Source organism: Dermacentor silvarum, chromosome 1 (genome assembly GCF_013339745.2).
Source record: "Dermacentor silvarum isolate Dsil-2018 chromosome 1, BIME_Dsil_1.4, whole genome shotgun sequence".
NCBI lineage: Eukaryota > Metazoa > Arthropoda > Arachnida > Ixodida > Ixodidae > Dermacentor > Dermacentor silvarum.
In genome coordinates this window covers 18,338,339-18,352,989 of record NC_051154.1, presented here as the reverse complement: position 1 = coordinate 18,352,989, position 14,651 = coordinate 18,338,339, and the positions used below count along the sequence as shown (strand labels likewise).

Below are 14,651 nucleotides of genomic sequence, written 5' to 3'. Positions count from 1 at the left end.
GCATAGATCCTGGCGCCAATAGGATACCGACGGCCTGATGTGCTGCAGCCACTCCACTCAACTGTTGCTTTGCAGAGGGACATGATGTCGCAGCTCGACATGCTGCCAATCGCTACGTTTTCAGCCCACAATGCCACAAAGGCACTTCATGGTCCTCAAGTGGCATCCTATTCACTTACAAGGCAATAGACCTCTCCCTGTTTGCAAACAGCGTGACGTCGCTGCGGGGGCCCCTCCCCTCTGCCGGGCCTCCGAAGTGGGCGCTGGTTGGCAAAAAAGCATTCGTGCGACCTGTTCTCTCTGCATAAGAGCGCTGCTTGTATATCAACTGCCGCGATCGTAAGTCCGACATATTGCGATTTTTTGAAGTGAGAGCATTTACGTACTGTGCTTAGGAAGTATAATCGTCCCTGTTTTATCGGTACAACAACATAGCGTTGTTGCCGAGTGCATGGTTCCCATAAGTAAGCGTGTGGTGATTTCGTAAATGTGCGCCTCTTCCGCAGATCAAACATCCACAAAAATGTAATATTCCTGGAAAACGAACATTTTATCACAGATGATGCACATTTTCGTGGTGGCGAAGTGATATTTCGCTAAATGACTGGTCTTTGAACACAAATGATTATTGCATTGTCCTGAATGCACTGATTTGCGACCCATTTACACTGTAGCTTTAAACGATATACAAGATGAACTTCGTCTATACAACTACACGGCGGCTCAGTCTCCGGAGCCGTACCAAGTGCCTAAATTCAGATGAGGGAGAAATACAGAAAAACTTATTACCCTGCTTTAGGAGCGTGGTATAAGATACCCTAGGTGGACAAAATTAATCCGGAGTCTTTCGTTACACGGTCCCCCACAAGCCGCTGTGCAGCTTAAGGATGTTAAACACCATAATTTAATTTTAATTATTCGTCTCGGTCATGTGAATACACAAAGCAAAATCTTAAATAAGTACATATTCCATTGCGTGTTAACTGCTGTGTCTGCTGCCTCCTTTGCTGCTCTCAACTTTACAAGACCCAACTTTTGCATGTTTATGTACATCATCACAGCATGAAGTCCCTGCCGTAGAGGTGAATAAACCAATAACGAAAAAAATAAATAAAAGAAAGTTCAGTTTTACTTAAGACCCGTGAGATCTGCGTCAAATCGCGATAATTTCAGTAGTTTGCCTGTGCATGTGTGTGTTTTTTTTTTTTTACAAATGTATACACGCAGCTTCGGCAGCGGTCAGAACATCATAGGAGCTTACTTGTAGTCATACTTCTCAGTCGATTAATTATGCTCCAACGAAGGTTCTTTTTTTAATATTTTTTTTCTGCACACTGCATGGATGGCCTCGAAATACATGCGCTCACTAATCATTGCGTCTCATTCATTCTCGCCTGTTCAACAATTACGGGTCCTTAAGTTCTATCGGAGCGTGATCACTATGGCTGGTTTTATTACACGCAACATGTGCACACAGTCTCGTAAGCGAGACGTATGAACACACGCACACACACACACACACACACAATGTGGTCCGTTTCCCTACGCAGAAGTGAGCCGAGCGCGTCGCTGTTCTCGCCGCACACTTTACCACAACAAATGAGGCACACATCCATGGAAAATCCGATATTCTTCATTGCACAATTCATCGCAGACGACCACCACGTTGTTCACATTCGCAAGTAAAAAAGGCCAGCGTCGCCACATTTTCATCGTACAGTTTACCACACGCCGATGTTCTCTGACACACACTACTGCTAATCTGGCTGGCAAGAGAATTGTGGAGTTTCATGTAAAAATCAAAAAGAAATAAAAGAAATAAAAACACGCGTCCACGTGGCGCCCACCATACCAATTAAAGCGTGACCGCACCACGCAGAAAGCCGGCGGCGGCTGTTTTTTGCCAACCAGGGACACCGCGCACGTGTGCCGGTGACGTTGCTGTGACGTCGCCGGTGCGGTGTGATGTACCCCAGGAGAGGTCTATTCATCGAAGTCACGTGGCATCCTATTTCGCTTACGAGGCAATTTTAGCGTGCACGGTGGTCAGCGTCAGCAAAAAATTTTTTAAATTGAGTTTAAAGCTATTTATGCGGTTTCTTTTCTTTCTTTGATTTTTGGATCTTTTTAGATAAATTTTATTTTTCTATAACATACTTTCTGCTGTGCACTCGATCAAACTGCATGCTCATTATATGCTCATTTTTATTCCTTTGTGAATACTGTGATGCATAGAACATTTTAAGGTGATTTATTTGTATGTTCGAGTCTTGTTTAGGTTGAAGACTGTCCCTTGTAATTCCTGTGCCATGTGCTATACTATGTTAGACTAAATAACGTCTTAATGTTTTTATACATTCACAGCAAGGTTAATTTTATGCATGCAACCCACTTATAATGATACCTGATTCAGGGTTCGTACAGGTTTCCAAGGCAAAAATTCAAGGATATTTCAGGACTTTCCAGGACCTGTCACAGGTTTTTCAAGGACTCAAAGTGGCATCTGAAGTAGGGTTTCTTTACTCTAACATTTCCAAAAATGACTAGTTTTATTGCACGTACAATAAATAAATGTATATCACAATTATAATAAAAAAAATCTAGCCTTGATAACTTCTCAAGATCACAACACAAAATGAACGCTTACAACAGCGGCTGAAGTTTTTCCAGTATAGACTGGGTAAAGTTCATCACAAATATTCAAAATAATCAGCATAGGGCTATTGCACTAAAATAAACAGAAATAAATGTATATCCCAATGATGTTAATAATGTCAAGCCTTGATCTTCTTGCGAGTTCTCAACAATACCAAAAAAAGTTCGCAAAACACAATGAATGCTCATAACAGCTACTCTGACTTCTCCAGTATTAACTGGGCAAGTTTACCTAACATTTCCAAACCATTCAGTGTAGTCTTGCTACACATCCATTATATTATAACAAATAGATGTATATTGCAATTGTGTAAAGCATGTCTTCTCTTGATCATTTCTCAAGTCTGCAATATTAAAAGTGAACACAACGAATACTCACAACAGGTGCTCAGGCTTCTGCAGTATTAGCTGGGTTGGTTCATCAAACATTTCCAAAACATTCAGCATAGCGTATTTTCCTGTGCATAAGACGCGTTCTTTCCCTGAATTTTTCGTCGGTGCGTCTTATAGAACGGTGCGACCTATGTACGTTTTTTTTTTTCCGGAAAAACTGCCTTCAAAATTGGATACAATGTTATGGCCACGCGAAGTGCGCTGGTTGACTTCATTGCTACGGGTTCTGTGCATGCTATCGAGCTGCTGGGTTCTCGTGATCAAGTTCCCGAGCGCTATGCGAGAAGGATGGAGTCGCAAGGCAAGCAGCGGTAGGCCGACCGCGAGTCGATCGACCCCGAATTCGTCGCACCTGCAGGTCGCTGTCAAGATACGGCACGCACCACTGTGCAAACTACGCAGTTGCTACGAGGGTACAGGCAGCTCCCCCCCCCCCCCTCCCGGGCTGCCTTTCTGCTTTCCTCCCTTGTGCGCGATTCAGCTCACCGTCGCACGCTTTCACTCGCACATACAGCGTAAGGCGCGCAGGGACGATGTTATCGCCTTTGGACTTTATACGGAACATCGCGATAAGCACAATGGCAGAAATGCGCCGGAGTAGAAATATATGGCACCCATGATGATACGCTTGCGCGTGATGCACGTTCACGGAGCGAAACATCACTGTAACTTTTTTAAAGTGATTACAGAAAGAACAGGTGCATCTTATACACCAGTGTGAGTTATATAACATTCTTTCTTTTTTTTTGAAAAACTGACGTTTTGAGGGGGGTGCGTCTTATACAAAGGTGCGAGTTATAGACCGGAAAATACAGTAATGTTATTGCCCTTATATTATCATAAATAATATTATAACAAAACCTCCATCCAAAGGCACTGAGCATCAGTGGTAAAGTTGCTCCACTCTCTTTAGCTTTACCTCGCACACAAGAGTGAAAGTGGGACAAGGCAGACCAACGGGTGAGGAGTGAAACGAACGATAGGGTGAGAAAAGCAGCGTTAACACTGCCAGCCCCAAGCCAGCACCGAAGCGCGGCACGGGTCTCTCGCTCCGTTCGCGGTTTGACGTATGTGGTGAGGCCTCTTATTTTTTCCGTACAGTTCTGCAAAACGGAACCATGTGTGCTCGTGCTGGCGCATTGTTTCAGTTTGTCAGATCAACGCCGATTTACCACAGAATGGAGGTCGCAATGTCAATATCAGAGTGCAGTGCTCACGAAATTCAAGGATTTTCAAGGAAGGAAAAAAATTCCAGCACTTTCAAGGGCCTTGAAAACGCACTTTTCAATTTCAAGGGTTTTCAAGGATTTCAAGGACCTGTACGCACCCTGGTAACAACATGTTGGTTATAACAATGAGAAGCTGCTGCACCATCAACATTTATATGTTTTCTATAGTGAAATTCCCCACTTACTACAATGCCCACATGGCGCATTATCGGTTAAAGCGATGAATTCTTGCTACTGGGTGTCCATGCCGAAAGGGAATGGAATGCAAAATATTTGAAAAGAAAAAAGAAAAAGAAATTGGAGCTGCTGCACGCCGCCGCATGCTGCTGTTTTCCAGCCTTCTCTGCATTTCCAGCCTTGCACGCCTCTAGAGTGTACTAGATTGGGGGAGTGGGTCCAACGAGAGCTCTATGCTGAGGCATTTTTTACTGAAAATGCCTCAGCGTCATATCGCCATGAGGCAGAATAAAATGGACTGCCCCAAGCCAGTTCAGCGTTGCAAACACTGTTTGCGAACCATTATAAAATTTTATTTCTCCGAACCGGATCTGAACCGGAACGAAATCAGAGCACGTTGAACCTCAACCAAGCCAGTATTCTTTTTCCCATTCGCCATCCTGGTCACTGCATTTGTATTAGAAGGATGTAAAAGCAGCTAGTGTGTGATATACAGTTAGAGTAACTGGACTTTTTGACTTCAACTAAACAACACTATAAATAGACTGCAAAAGACAAGAAAATGAATTTACCTCTCCTTCACGTGGACACTGGTCAAAGTTGCTTGGGATGAACTCATTACGAGGCGGCAACTTGAGGTTCTCATTTGTACCAGCAGCACGCCACACCTATTTGCAGAAAAATGCAGACAAAGTAAATCTTTAAAACAAAATATTCATCAAATATTAAAGGGGATGCGGGGCTGAAGCGTCAGCTTTTCAACCATCTGATTTTAATGAAATTCTGCAGGTTCATTTACGTTTTCATCATTATATATTTTAACTTTCATTACCCTGGCTCTAACAGGAAAGAAGTTGTGGGCATCATATTGAACAATATAGTGTGTCACCTTCGGAAGACTATCATTTCAAATATAATAGAGATATATTCATTATATTTGAATAGATACCTTCTAGGTGGTCTATAGTGCAGGATAAGGGCAGCCACTTGTTTATTTATGCCCTATGGGTAAACCTTCCATTCCCTTGAAAACCAACCTTGTTTTTTATGTTGTCATCATATGTCAGATATTTGATAGTTTCTTTGTGTTAGAAGAAATTTAGAAACTTAAAACAAACTTTATCTCGTTCCTGACCAAATTTCACTCTAGAAAGCATCTTGAAAGCATCTCGTATCATCTTGAAGCATTTTGTAGCGGAGCAGTTTGGGAACAATAATTTTCCTGAAAGTCGTGTTCGGTTAAAAAGTGCAAACTGCGAAAAATCAATTCATAGATTACAGAACATGCCATTTTACTTCATGGTGAATAGTGATTAATCAAAGACCTCTGCTGCATAGGTTGGGCCCTCTCTCTCAACACGACGCACTGCACGGTGGCAATCGCCCCCCCCCCCCCCCCCCCTTTAGGTCTTCCCTCTTTTTCAGCCTTAGAGCTGTCAAGTACCCTTGTCTGTGCTCGTGAAATGCTACACTTTGTTGCTTGCTGGACGTGCTTCCTTGTCTCGATAACCCAGCTCCAGCTCTACGAGCCCTCTGCATGCACCTGCATTGAACTTTAGCACAGCCAAGGCTGCTGCAGCCTGCACTGTTTTTAGGGATGCAGACTGTCTTTGAGCACCTCTGCCACCCTAACGCATTGAATGCATCATTTGCATTCTGCATCTGCAGCCTTGAACACTGTTCGAGAAGCTCTGGCTTACTGAGCTTGTTGCATAGGGACACTAGCTCTTTTGGCAATTACTCTACTGAAGGCTGGACGATGGGTTCTTGGCATCGACGGCTCACTAGCATCAGCCAGGGCTTTGTGCCAATCATACTCAGAGAATTCACTTATTGTAATTCGATTACATTATCAGTTCGTCAGTCAATCGAGGATCGTTGCGACTGAAAATATGCCAATTTTTCTAATAGGCCAAGAAGCAGTTCCATTTTCTCTTGAACCACCAAACCGAGTTTCAGTTTTTGTTTGCCACGCAATCCCGGCTTGCCCCAGCAAAAATTATTTCTTTCTGGCACTTTTTTGCATGTTATGTTGCAGCATCGGTAGGTCTCTTAAGACGACAAAGCGGAAAGAATTATCTTTTGAATGAGGGCACTCATTCTGCAACCCATTTTCCTCATGCTCTCCAGCCACATATGAACAACAGCACTCACAAGCTCTTTGGACGGTACAGTGCATGCCACCATCAGGTGATAAATAAGTAATTTTCTTTTTTCCTACAGTGCAGATTGCAACAAAACTTGGTGAGAAGCTTCATAAATTGAGAAATCCAAAACAAAATAAATCTAAAAATGCACATTCTTGATGAAAATCGTGATTTTAGCTCTGCATATCCTCTTTAATAGTAACTCCATTAAAACAAGACACTTCAATATTATTACTTACGTCCTAAAACTACCCTGTTGGCTATGAGAGATGCTGTATCCATAGGTCAGCAAAATAAATGGAACTCGCTCAGACTCACTCCCAAAATATATTTTATACTTGAGGCCTCACTCAGGCACAAACTCACCAAAATTATACTCAGCTGGGCTTACACTGGGTGAGTTGGTCTGAGTGAGTCAAATGATGAGTTTGGCAAAATATGCGTGAAAGGCAAATAAATTTTGCACAATTACGTCCCCACCTAAGCAGTGAAAAGAGCTTCGTGAGGCAAAAAAAGGAAAGGCAGATATAGGTGTCTCTAACCAGCTGCCGAAGACAGCAATGTAACACCTATGCACAAACGACTCTGGAAGGAACAATAAAGCCCGAAAGCAGACACGAACATGCATCAGGTCATGGTGCCACAACTTTGATCAAGACAGGGAGTACTAACATAGCTACATAGAGGGTGAGCGTCATTCTCGTTGTGGGGCTGCACTACTCAGGGCTGCACGACATTACAAACACAAACGCAAAGAACCAAAAAAAAAAAAATGTTCAAGGTGAGCTTGTGTGTCAAAGTGCTAAAGGTGAAAAAAATGCTACTGCTTGCTTTTTGGACACAGTGACAGGTATAAAAATCGTGACCTTCACAGCGTGCGACAGCTCAGAAAAGTGCTCATCGCAAGCGGCACCAAGAAAGGCGAGATGGCAAAAAAAAAAGCCGCTGCAACGATCAGTAGTCGTAATGACAGCCTTAAGAGCAGCAGTTTTACGAGTGCCTTTTAGTCTCACCGTGCTTCACACTTGGCACCAATTTACCACCGCCTGTGAAGCTGAGCAGCCGCAGTGGTAGAAGGCTGCAAGATAGTGTGTGCCACTAAGCTGTGGCAAAACATTGATTTTGGCCGTCGGTGAAGTTGCTTGAAGCGTGTGTGAATGACTAGCTTGTGAGCGATCACTTTTTTTTCATTCTGTGACACCCTCCACGCTTTTTGCAGCAAAGCAGTCAAGCAGATGTAGAGGAGAATGTCTGTTGTAGGCGTGCATGAAAATTTATAAACAGTACCATGGGCGATTGCAGAATGAAATATAGAGGGAATGTTGGCTTGATCATGTTACGTTGACGTTTAGTGATGTCGTTGATGTTTACCAGGGGAGTAAAACCTTTGTTGCTTGCTAACAGCTCAGTGTATCCAGTTGAACTTTCGTGGGAATACCATGTGCATTTTGGGGAACACGTTGAACAAACTGAGAATTTCTAGGTGTGGAATAGGTCTGCAAAATAAACAGAACTCACTCAGACTCACTCACAAATTTTCAATAAACCCTCATTATAACGAAACCGTTTTACTCAAATTATTGTTTTATTTGAAATTTCTTCTAATCCCAAACCCAAATGCATGTGCTTTAAACTGCATTACTTGAACCATAACAATTAGCTGCTCCGCTTAAAGAACTAGCAAAGGGCCTGTGCGCAAAGGGTCTGTGCGCATTCACAGCAGCGCTCAGCACCTTTCACTCTGAGTGAGCCTATCTTTCGCCAGCCTATCACTATCACGGTGCCTGTGCATTGAGCGGGCTCGAGTGCAATTGAAAACGCGCTGTATGGCACCCGTATTAGACTTCCATAGAGTTGTGCTATTTCAGCTCTACCTTCTTAGCTATTATGGAGTAGTCGCTTTTATCAAATTGCCGCTTATATTGAATTTCTTTCGCCACCCCATCCCTTTCGTTATAACTAGGGTTTACAGTATTTTTTGCTTAGGGCAGCTCAGACTCGCCAACGTTCTGCTCACATGGGCTCAGATTATTTTGGGCTCACATCCCTAGGGCTCATTCGAGGTCCCTCAGGCTTAGACTCGTGGGTTGGTCTGAGTCTGAGCAAGTCTAAGCGAGTTGACTCATAAATGAGTTTGCCGACCTATGGCCGTATTTGAGGGCTCCAGATTAAATTTACACCTTTGGAGTTCTTTACACGTACATAAAATCACTATATGATAAGCATATGCAACATCAAAATCCCAAAACCTGGCATGCCGTGACAGCATGACATATCTTTTACTGAAAGACAGTGAGTGAAATCATGCTGAGCAACAGAAGCATTATCAGCAACCTTTCACTGAGGCAGTGGTGCCATGCAGTTTCTTCTTGCATGAGTGATGCAGTGATCAGCCTTTGCAGAATAAGTGGCTTCTATATTTTAGGCATGCAAAACAGGCACCAGCAAGCCACTTATCAACGCCTTTCTAAAGTGCAAAAAGCGTTCGATATTTTGAGAAACCAGATATCGATCTGGACATTAAAAAGCTTACAAAAAAAGAAAACTAAACGATTAAGTTGGACCACAAGAAAGCAGCACGTGGCTACACTAACGGCTGAGCACACCACAGAAAAACATACCACATGAAAGCTGCGCCCTGAAAGTCTTCCTAGTATTATCGCAGGATTTCAAGAGCCAAGGAAGGAATTGCCCTTTTCTGTTATACCTGAGTGCATTATGTCCAGCTGTCATCCTTATGCCAAGTCATAGAAGAAGTCATGTACCCATTATTTCTATTGTGGTTGAATGATCATAGTGCCAAATTACCCTCCAGCAAATATTTGTTTGAAACTCTGTGAGTGATGGCACATATAAGAAACACAAAAAGTGACCCAACTATAGTGTAGCAATTAACAACTTGAAACACCTTGTACATTGAACCTTCAAAATTTTTAATAAATTGAAAGTTTACCTGCATTACAGAGTCGGGAATGTTCTCCAACTTGTACTGTGTGCCGTACCACTTTTCCACAGAATCCGTCTGCCCCATGAAGCGTTTGGCAACCACAGCAATCCTAAAACATTAATAGCATTGCCTTCAAGATAACCATACATACCTCATCAGTGTACATTTCCCATTGCTGCCTTACAAATGGTTAGGTTGAAATAAACATACTATACAGTAGACTTCCGTTAATTTGGCTCCGGTTAATTCACTTTTTCGTTTAATTTGATCCCGACCGAAAGTCCCGGCGAGAACCCATGCACTTCTATGGGCCATACCTTTCGTTATTTCGATTTTAAATTGGCTTTTGACAAATAATTAGAACTTGCCAATTTACCTGACTCCTATGGTGACCCCAATAGCGACCCCTTTGGTGGCAGTGTCTGTCTCAGCGGATCTTAGGGGACCCTGAATGTGTTGAACACACGTCATCTCCCTTTGAAAACGCTCATTTGCAGCCTGTCTTAGGAAGATTTTCAAGCAATAACCATACCTCACAATGTCTGATTACAGTATTTACCTGACTCTAACATGCACCAGTATTTTCTTTTTCTCAAGTAAATTGGGGCGAAAATTGGCTGCGTGGTGCAATCAGGTACGAAGTCAAAACTGCCTTTGCGGCATTCGTATGCCTTACCGCATAACACTAATGTACTGCGGCGAAGCTGGTTTTAAAAACAGCCTGGCAAAGCTCATAGGAAAAAGACCACCATTCTACAACAGACATATTGGCACATGAGCACAAAAGGATACACAATGCTATATCTTGACACCCGACGCTTGCTTCATCAGAGGGCGCAAGAATATAGTTTTGCATGCGCTTGCGCAGGTTCCATAATATTTTGTCCCTGCCTATTCAGTATTACGCAGTATTCCGCCACAAACACGTGTCACACATTTCGACCATGTACATCGTAAAAAAGGTATATGAGATGCTGCTCAATAACTGCATTCTAAAACAAAGAAAATTTGTTAAAACTATGCATTTTTGATTAAATTATAAGCAAACTTCCACTGCCACAGTCAATGCCCTGTAAAGGCATAATGAGAAACACTTCACAAAAGAACAGCTTAGGGTTAATGGCAACAGGTTGCATGATTTCACCACTGCCCAAAGTATGTACCCTTGACTGTGGCACAGAATATATTGAAGGCTACTACATTTAAAGCATCACAGTTTATTCACTGCTGACTGCACATTACAACTGCTATAATGCAGTAAGTGAATATTTCTGGCCACAGTCCTAAGTCATCTTTTTTATTTCCAGTTGAGTTACAATTTTTCATTACAATGTCGAGTACACTACAACTTACATAATAATCACCACTTTTGCACAAGTTTGAGTTGTATTAGAGGATTGCAGGCAAGAAAACGTGCTAAACAAGTGTTGATAAATTAAAAGTTCTGCAGAATTACATGATTATGGCTGAACAACGCACTAAAACATCTACATTTCCCATACAAAAGAGCAGAAGGAACAAATTGCATGGTGCAATAGCCAAATTTTTCTACTTGGCACATTACAGGCTGTATGCTATGTCACATGCTATCAATTTTATAAACATCTTAAATGTTTGCATTAACCAGAGAGTTAATTAACTGTTACAGTTAATTACACAAACTCTATTAAATTGTATGTTTTGCAGAACAGCATGCATGTAAACTAGCACTCTTTTTATTATAAAAATATTACAATACACTTTAGGACACACATGAAGGTTCCTTAGAAATTTGTTGAACTCGTTAGTTCAAATGAAAAAAAAAAAAAATGGCACCCAGCTGGCTTTCCAGCTTGCGCAGAGGAAATAGGCACTAAATGCTAAGCCAAAAAATAAACAAACATTGCAAAATCTGCAAATAAAAATATATTTTAGCATCTTGTGAGAAAAATTATTTTCACCACGATGCATCTGCCTCAAAGAACTAGGCTGTCAGTGACGTTAAACAGAAAATGCCCTACTATAAGCGGGGTTTTATTTTAACATTAACAGAATATTTAAAGATCACCTGTGACATGTAGCAAAATTCTACTTCTTCAGCTAGATTACTATCAGAAGCCAACATTATTTACACAAAAAATGAAAGTGAATATTTGACTAATCAAAAAAGTTTGGCTAAATATTAAAATAATTTACTTAATGCAACATATTGCAATTTAAAAGTCACCAGCTACAATTTGTAAAGTTATATCACTTGGAACCAATTCTGAGAATGATGCCAGTATCGAGATATGCGTTCGCTAAGTGTGCGACGAAATGCATTGGTGTTCCAGTCACTTTGGAGCTTCAATGCATGAAAAGGCATGTTAAAAAAGTGGAACAGTCCATGTTTACGGCAAGTTTGAGTGTGTCCATCATTTGACTGCGTTTATCTACTAGTTAAAAGTCTAATAAGTTAAATTTTCTTAATTAGTCCATTATGCATATTCGTTTCCAGTGTAAGTAATGTACAAGTATTCCAGCTCAATAAGTAAATTTGCTCTAAATGCCACAGGAAATTAAGAAAATTTATGTTAACTTTAAAATTAAACACCCGGTATACAACACAGAAAGCAACCAATTTGTCCTTGCAATTCCTCACCACTCCACTCCATCTGGATAAATGCCTACATAACATATTTTCTTTAATGATGTTTCAATCTAACTGCATGCGTGACTAGACCTGTTGCCAAAGTTTAATTCAAAGCATAGTCTTGCCTGTCTGTTATTCTTCAATAACTAATATAATACTTGCCCACATTTAACATTGCAAAGGTGCATGTACCTAAATCTGTGTATATGAGCATTTCTTGCATTTTGCCCACATTTGAATTTTTTATTTTATTTATTTATTTATTTATTTTCCCTTACTGTGAGCATTACACAGGCTCATACAGCAGAGGATATACTGAAAATTGTGCATATTTAGCTCCAATATTACACAGCAAAAAACAGGAAGAGAGCACAAACAAAAACAACGAAAAACAGCAGTAACTTCATGGTGAATTAATGAATGAATTCTGGGGCTTCACGTGCCAAAACCCCAATTAGATTATGATGCACTGCCATAGTGGGGGACTCCGGATTAATTTTGACCACCAAGGGATCGCTAATGTGCTCCCAATGCAGGGGACACGGGTGTTTCTTGCACTCTGCCCCCATCAAAATGCATGATGTTGCGGCCGGGATTTGATCCTGGACCTCGTGCTTAGCAGCACAACACCGTAGTCGCTAAGCACCCGCGGCGGGTCGCATTCATGGTGAAAAGAGTACACTAAATTCTATATTGCCATATTAATGCCACAGTAACGGCGACAGGAATGTGTTTCTGAAAAAGCAAATACACTAATAATAAACTAGAAGCAGACTTGGCTGAAGAAAGAGTACAATAAAAAAAAAAAAAGATTGTACATCCCCACAAGCACAAAACTGTAACGAGGATTCCCGCAATAGCTGATTCGATGGGCGTGAAGACATTCTTCAAAATCAGAGGCGCTTTCCACATAAGCGACGCTAATGAAGAACGGGACCCCAACAGCCAATGCACAACGCTGCCGGAGAGAGGAATGCACATATAAAAGCTGTGTCCGCTGCAGGAAGTGCAATGTTTTTCTATGTTTGACATCTCAGAATGACTGTTTTTATTTATTTCATAACAAATAGACAATTTCTGATGACTTTTACAGAAAAGACTTCCTAAACAGTGTTTCCGCAATGATTATTTCCGAGCCTCCGAAATAAAAGCGTGTTTTCTTCATCACCTTTCACTGATATTACTGCTTAGAGGCACAACGTACACCACAGAAAAACTTAACCAACAAATTTTTTTCTTAATTTCTTGTGGATTCCTTCTATAATAGCGTTATCTACTCACAATCAGAACAAAAAAAATTTTTGCCACGCCAGATTTAATTTGCGCCTGATGGAATATCTAAAGAATGGACACCCATGTCACCTGGTAATCTGTTTCATAACTCTATGGCAAAAGAAAAAAATATATATTAGTATTCTCACACAGAAGCGGTTGATTGTAGTTACCCTGATTTGTTCTACTCCAATGACAGCTGGGTGGCTTTAGGTATTTATATATAGGTGGTTGTCATAAAGAAGAAAAAGAAAATTTAAGCAAGCCAACTTCCATCGATTAGCCAGAGTTGCGATGTGCCCACACTGGCTGGAATTCGTACCCATGATCTCATAATCAATAGCCAGACATTTTTTTCCCCGAATTGTGCCTTTATAAACACTGATATAACTAAACTGGCTTTTAAAATGTGTAATGCCTTTTATCTATTTTTAACAATACTGAAGTAGTATTCAGGACATCTATAAAACTACTCCCCTCCACACAGAACATACTAGTAACTACAATCCTGAAAGCAAGACTCTGGGCTCTCACATGTGCTCTTGGGACAAAGGAACAACAACACAGTAGTGCAAACAATCAAAAGGGCATTTATTGCACCTCTCATACACTAATACACACTAGCCGAATTACTACCAATAGAACATTCACATGGGCGTGCGACAAATCAAGGAAGTCCGACTCACCGCAACCCGATAGCGAGCGAATATGTTCGCCCCATGCTGTGACACCAACGCCTAGTTTGTTCACGTGCACGGTCACGCGAACGGTGGCGCGTTCGAATGATCCGTGTTCGTCCATGCCGGTGTCCTGCTCTTAGCCTCGCGAGACGGTCCCGCTAAGCGGGCCGGCGCACGCGCGAAGCGTTCGTGCGTGTTGGTCGCCGATCCCAAGCCAAAGAGGAAGAGCCTTCGACCTTTTTCTCCCAAGTCAACCCGCCGTTCGGTGGCATTAGCATCGCGACACTCGCGCCATCTCTCGCAACGCGCCGCAACCACTACGACTGCCTCCGGCGCTTAGCCACGCGGTGAAGCCGGATTACAGGAGACGCGTGCGAGTCGCACATCTCCACATCCCCCCCCAACCCTAAATCACTACACATACTCCGGCGAAACATGTCACATGGTCTATCAATGCACGCGTCGCGAACAAAAGTTAGTAGTAGAACCCCGCTATTACGTTCCCGGGTGCTGCGTTTTCCCAGCTGTTACGTCGTTTTA

The 14,651-nt window shown here is 41.9% G+C and overlaps 1 protein-coding gene across 1 annotated transcript in view; it reads right to left on the bottom strand.

Annotated features, from left to right (window-relative positions):
* Window positions 1–14,651, bottom strand: part of LOC119457502 (insulin-degrading enzyme-like) — a 157,329-nt gene that overhangs the window by 92,005 nt on the left and 50,673 nt on the right. The window contains exons 13-14 of the mRNA XM_037719091.2: window positions 9,555–9,657; window positions 5,027–5,122 (exon numbers count right to left, since the gene is read on the bottom strand). Of these exons, the coding sequence (XP_037575019.1) occupies window positions 5,027–5,122; window positions 9,555–9,657 (199 nt within the window). The remainder of the gene's footprint in view (window positions 1–5,026; window positions 5,123–9,554; window positions 9,658–14,651) is intronic.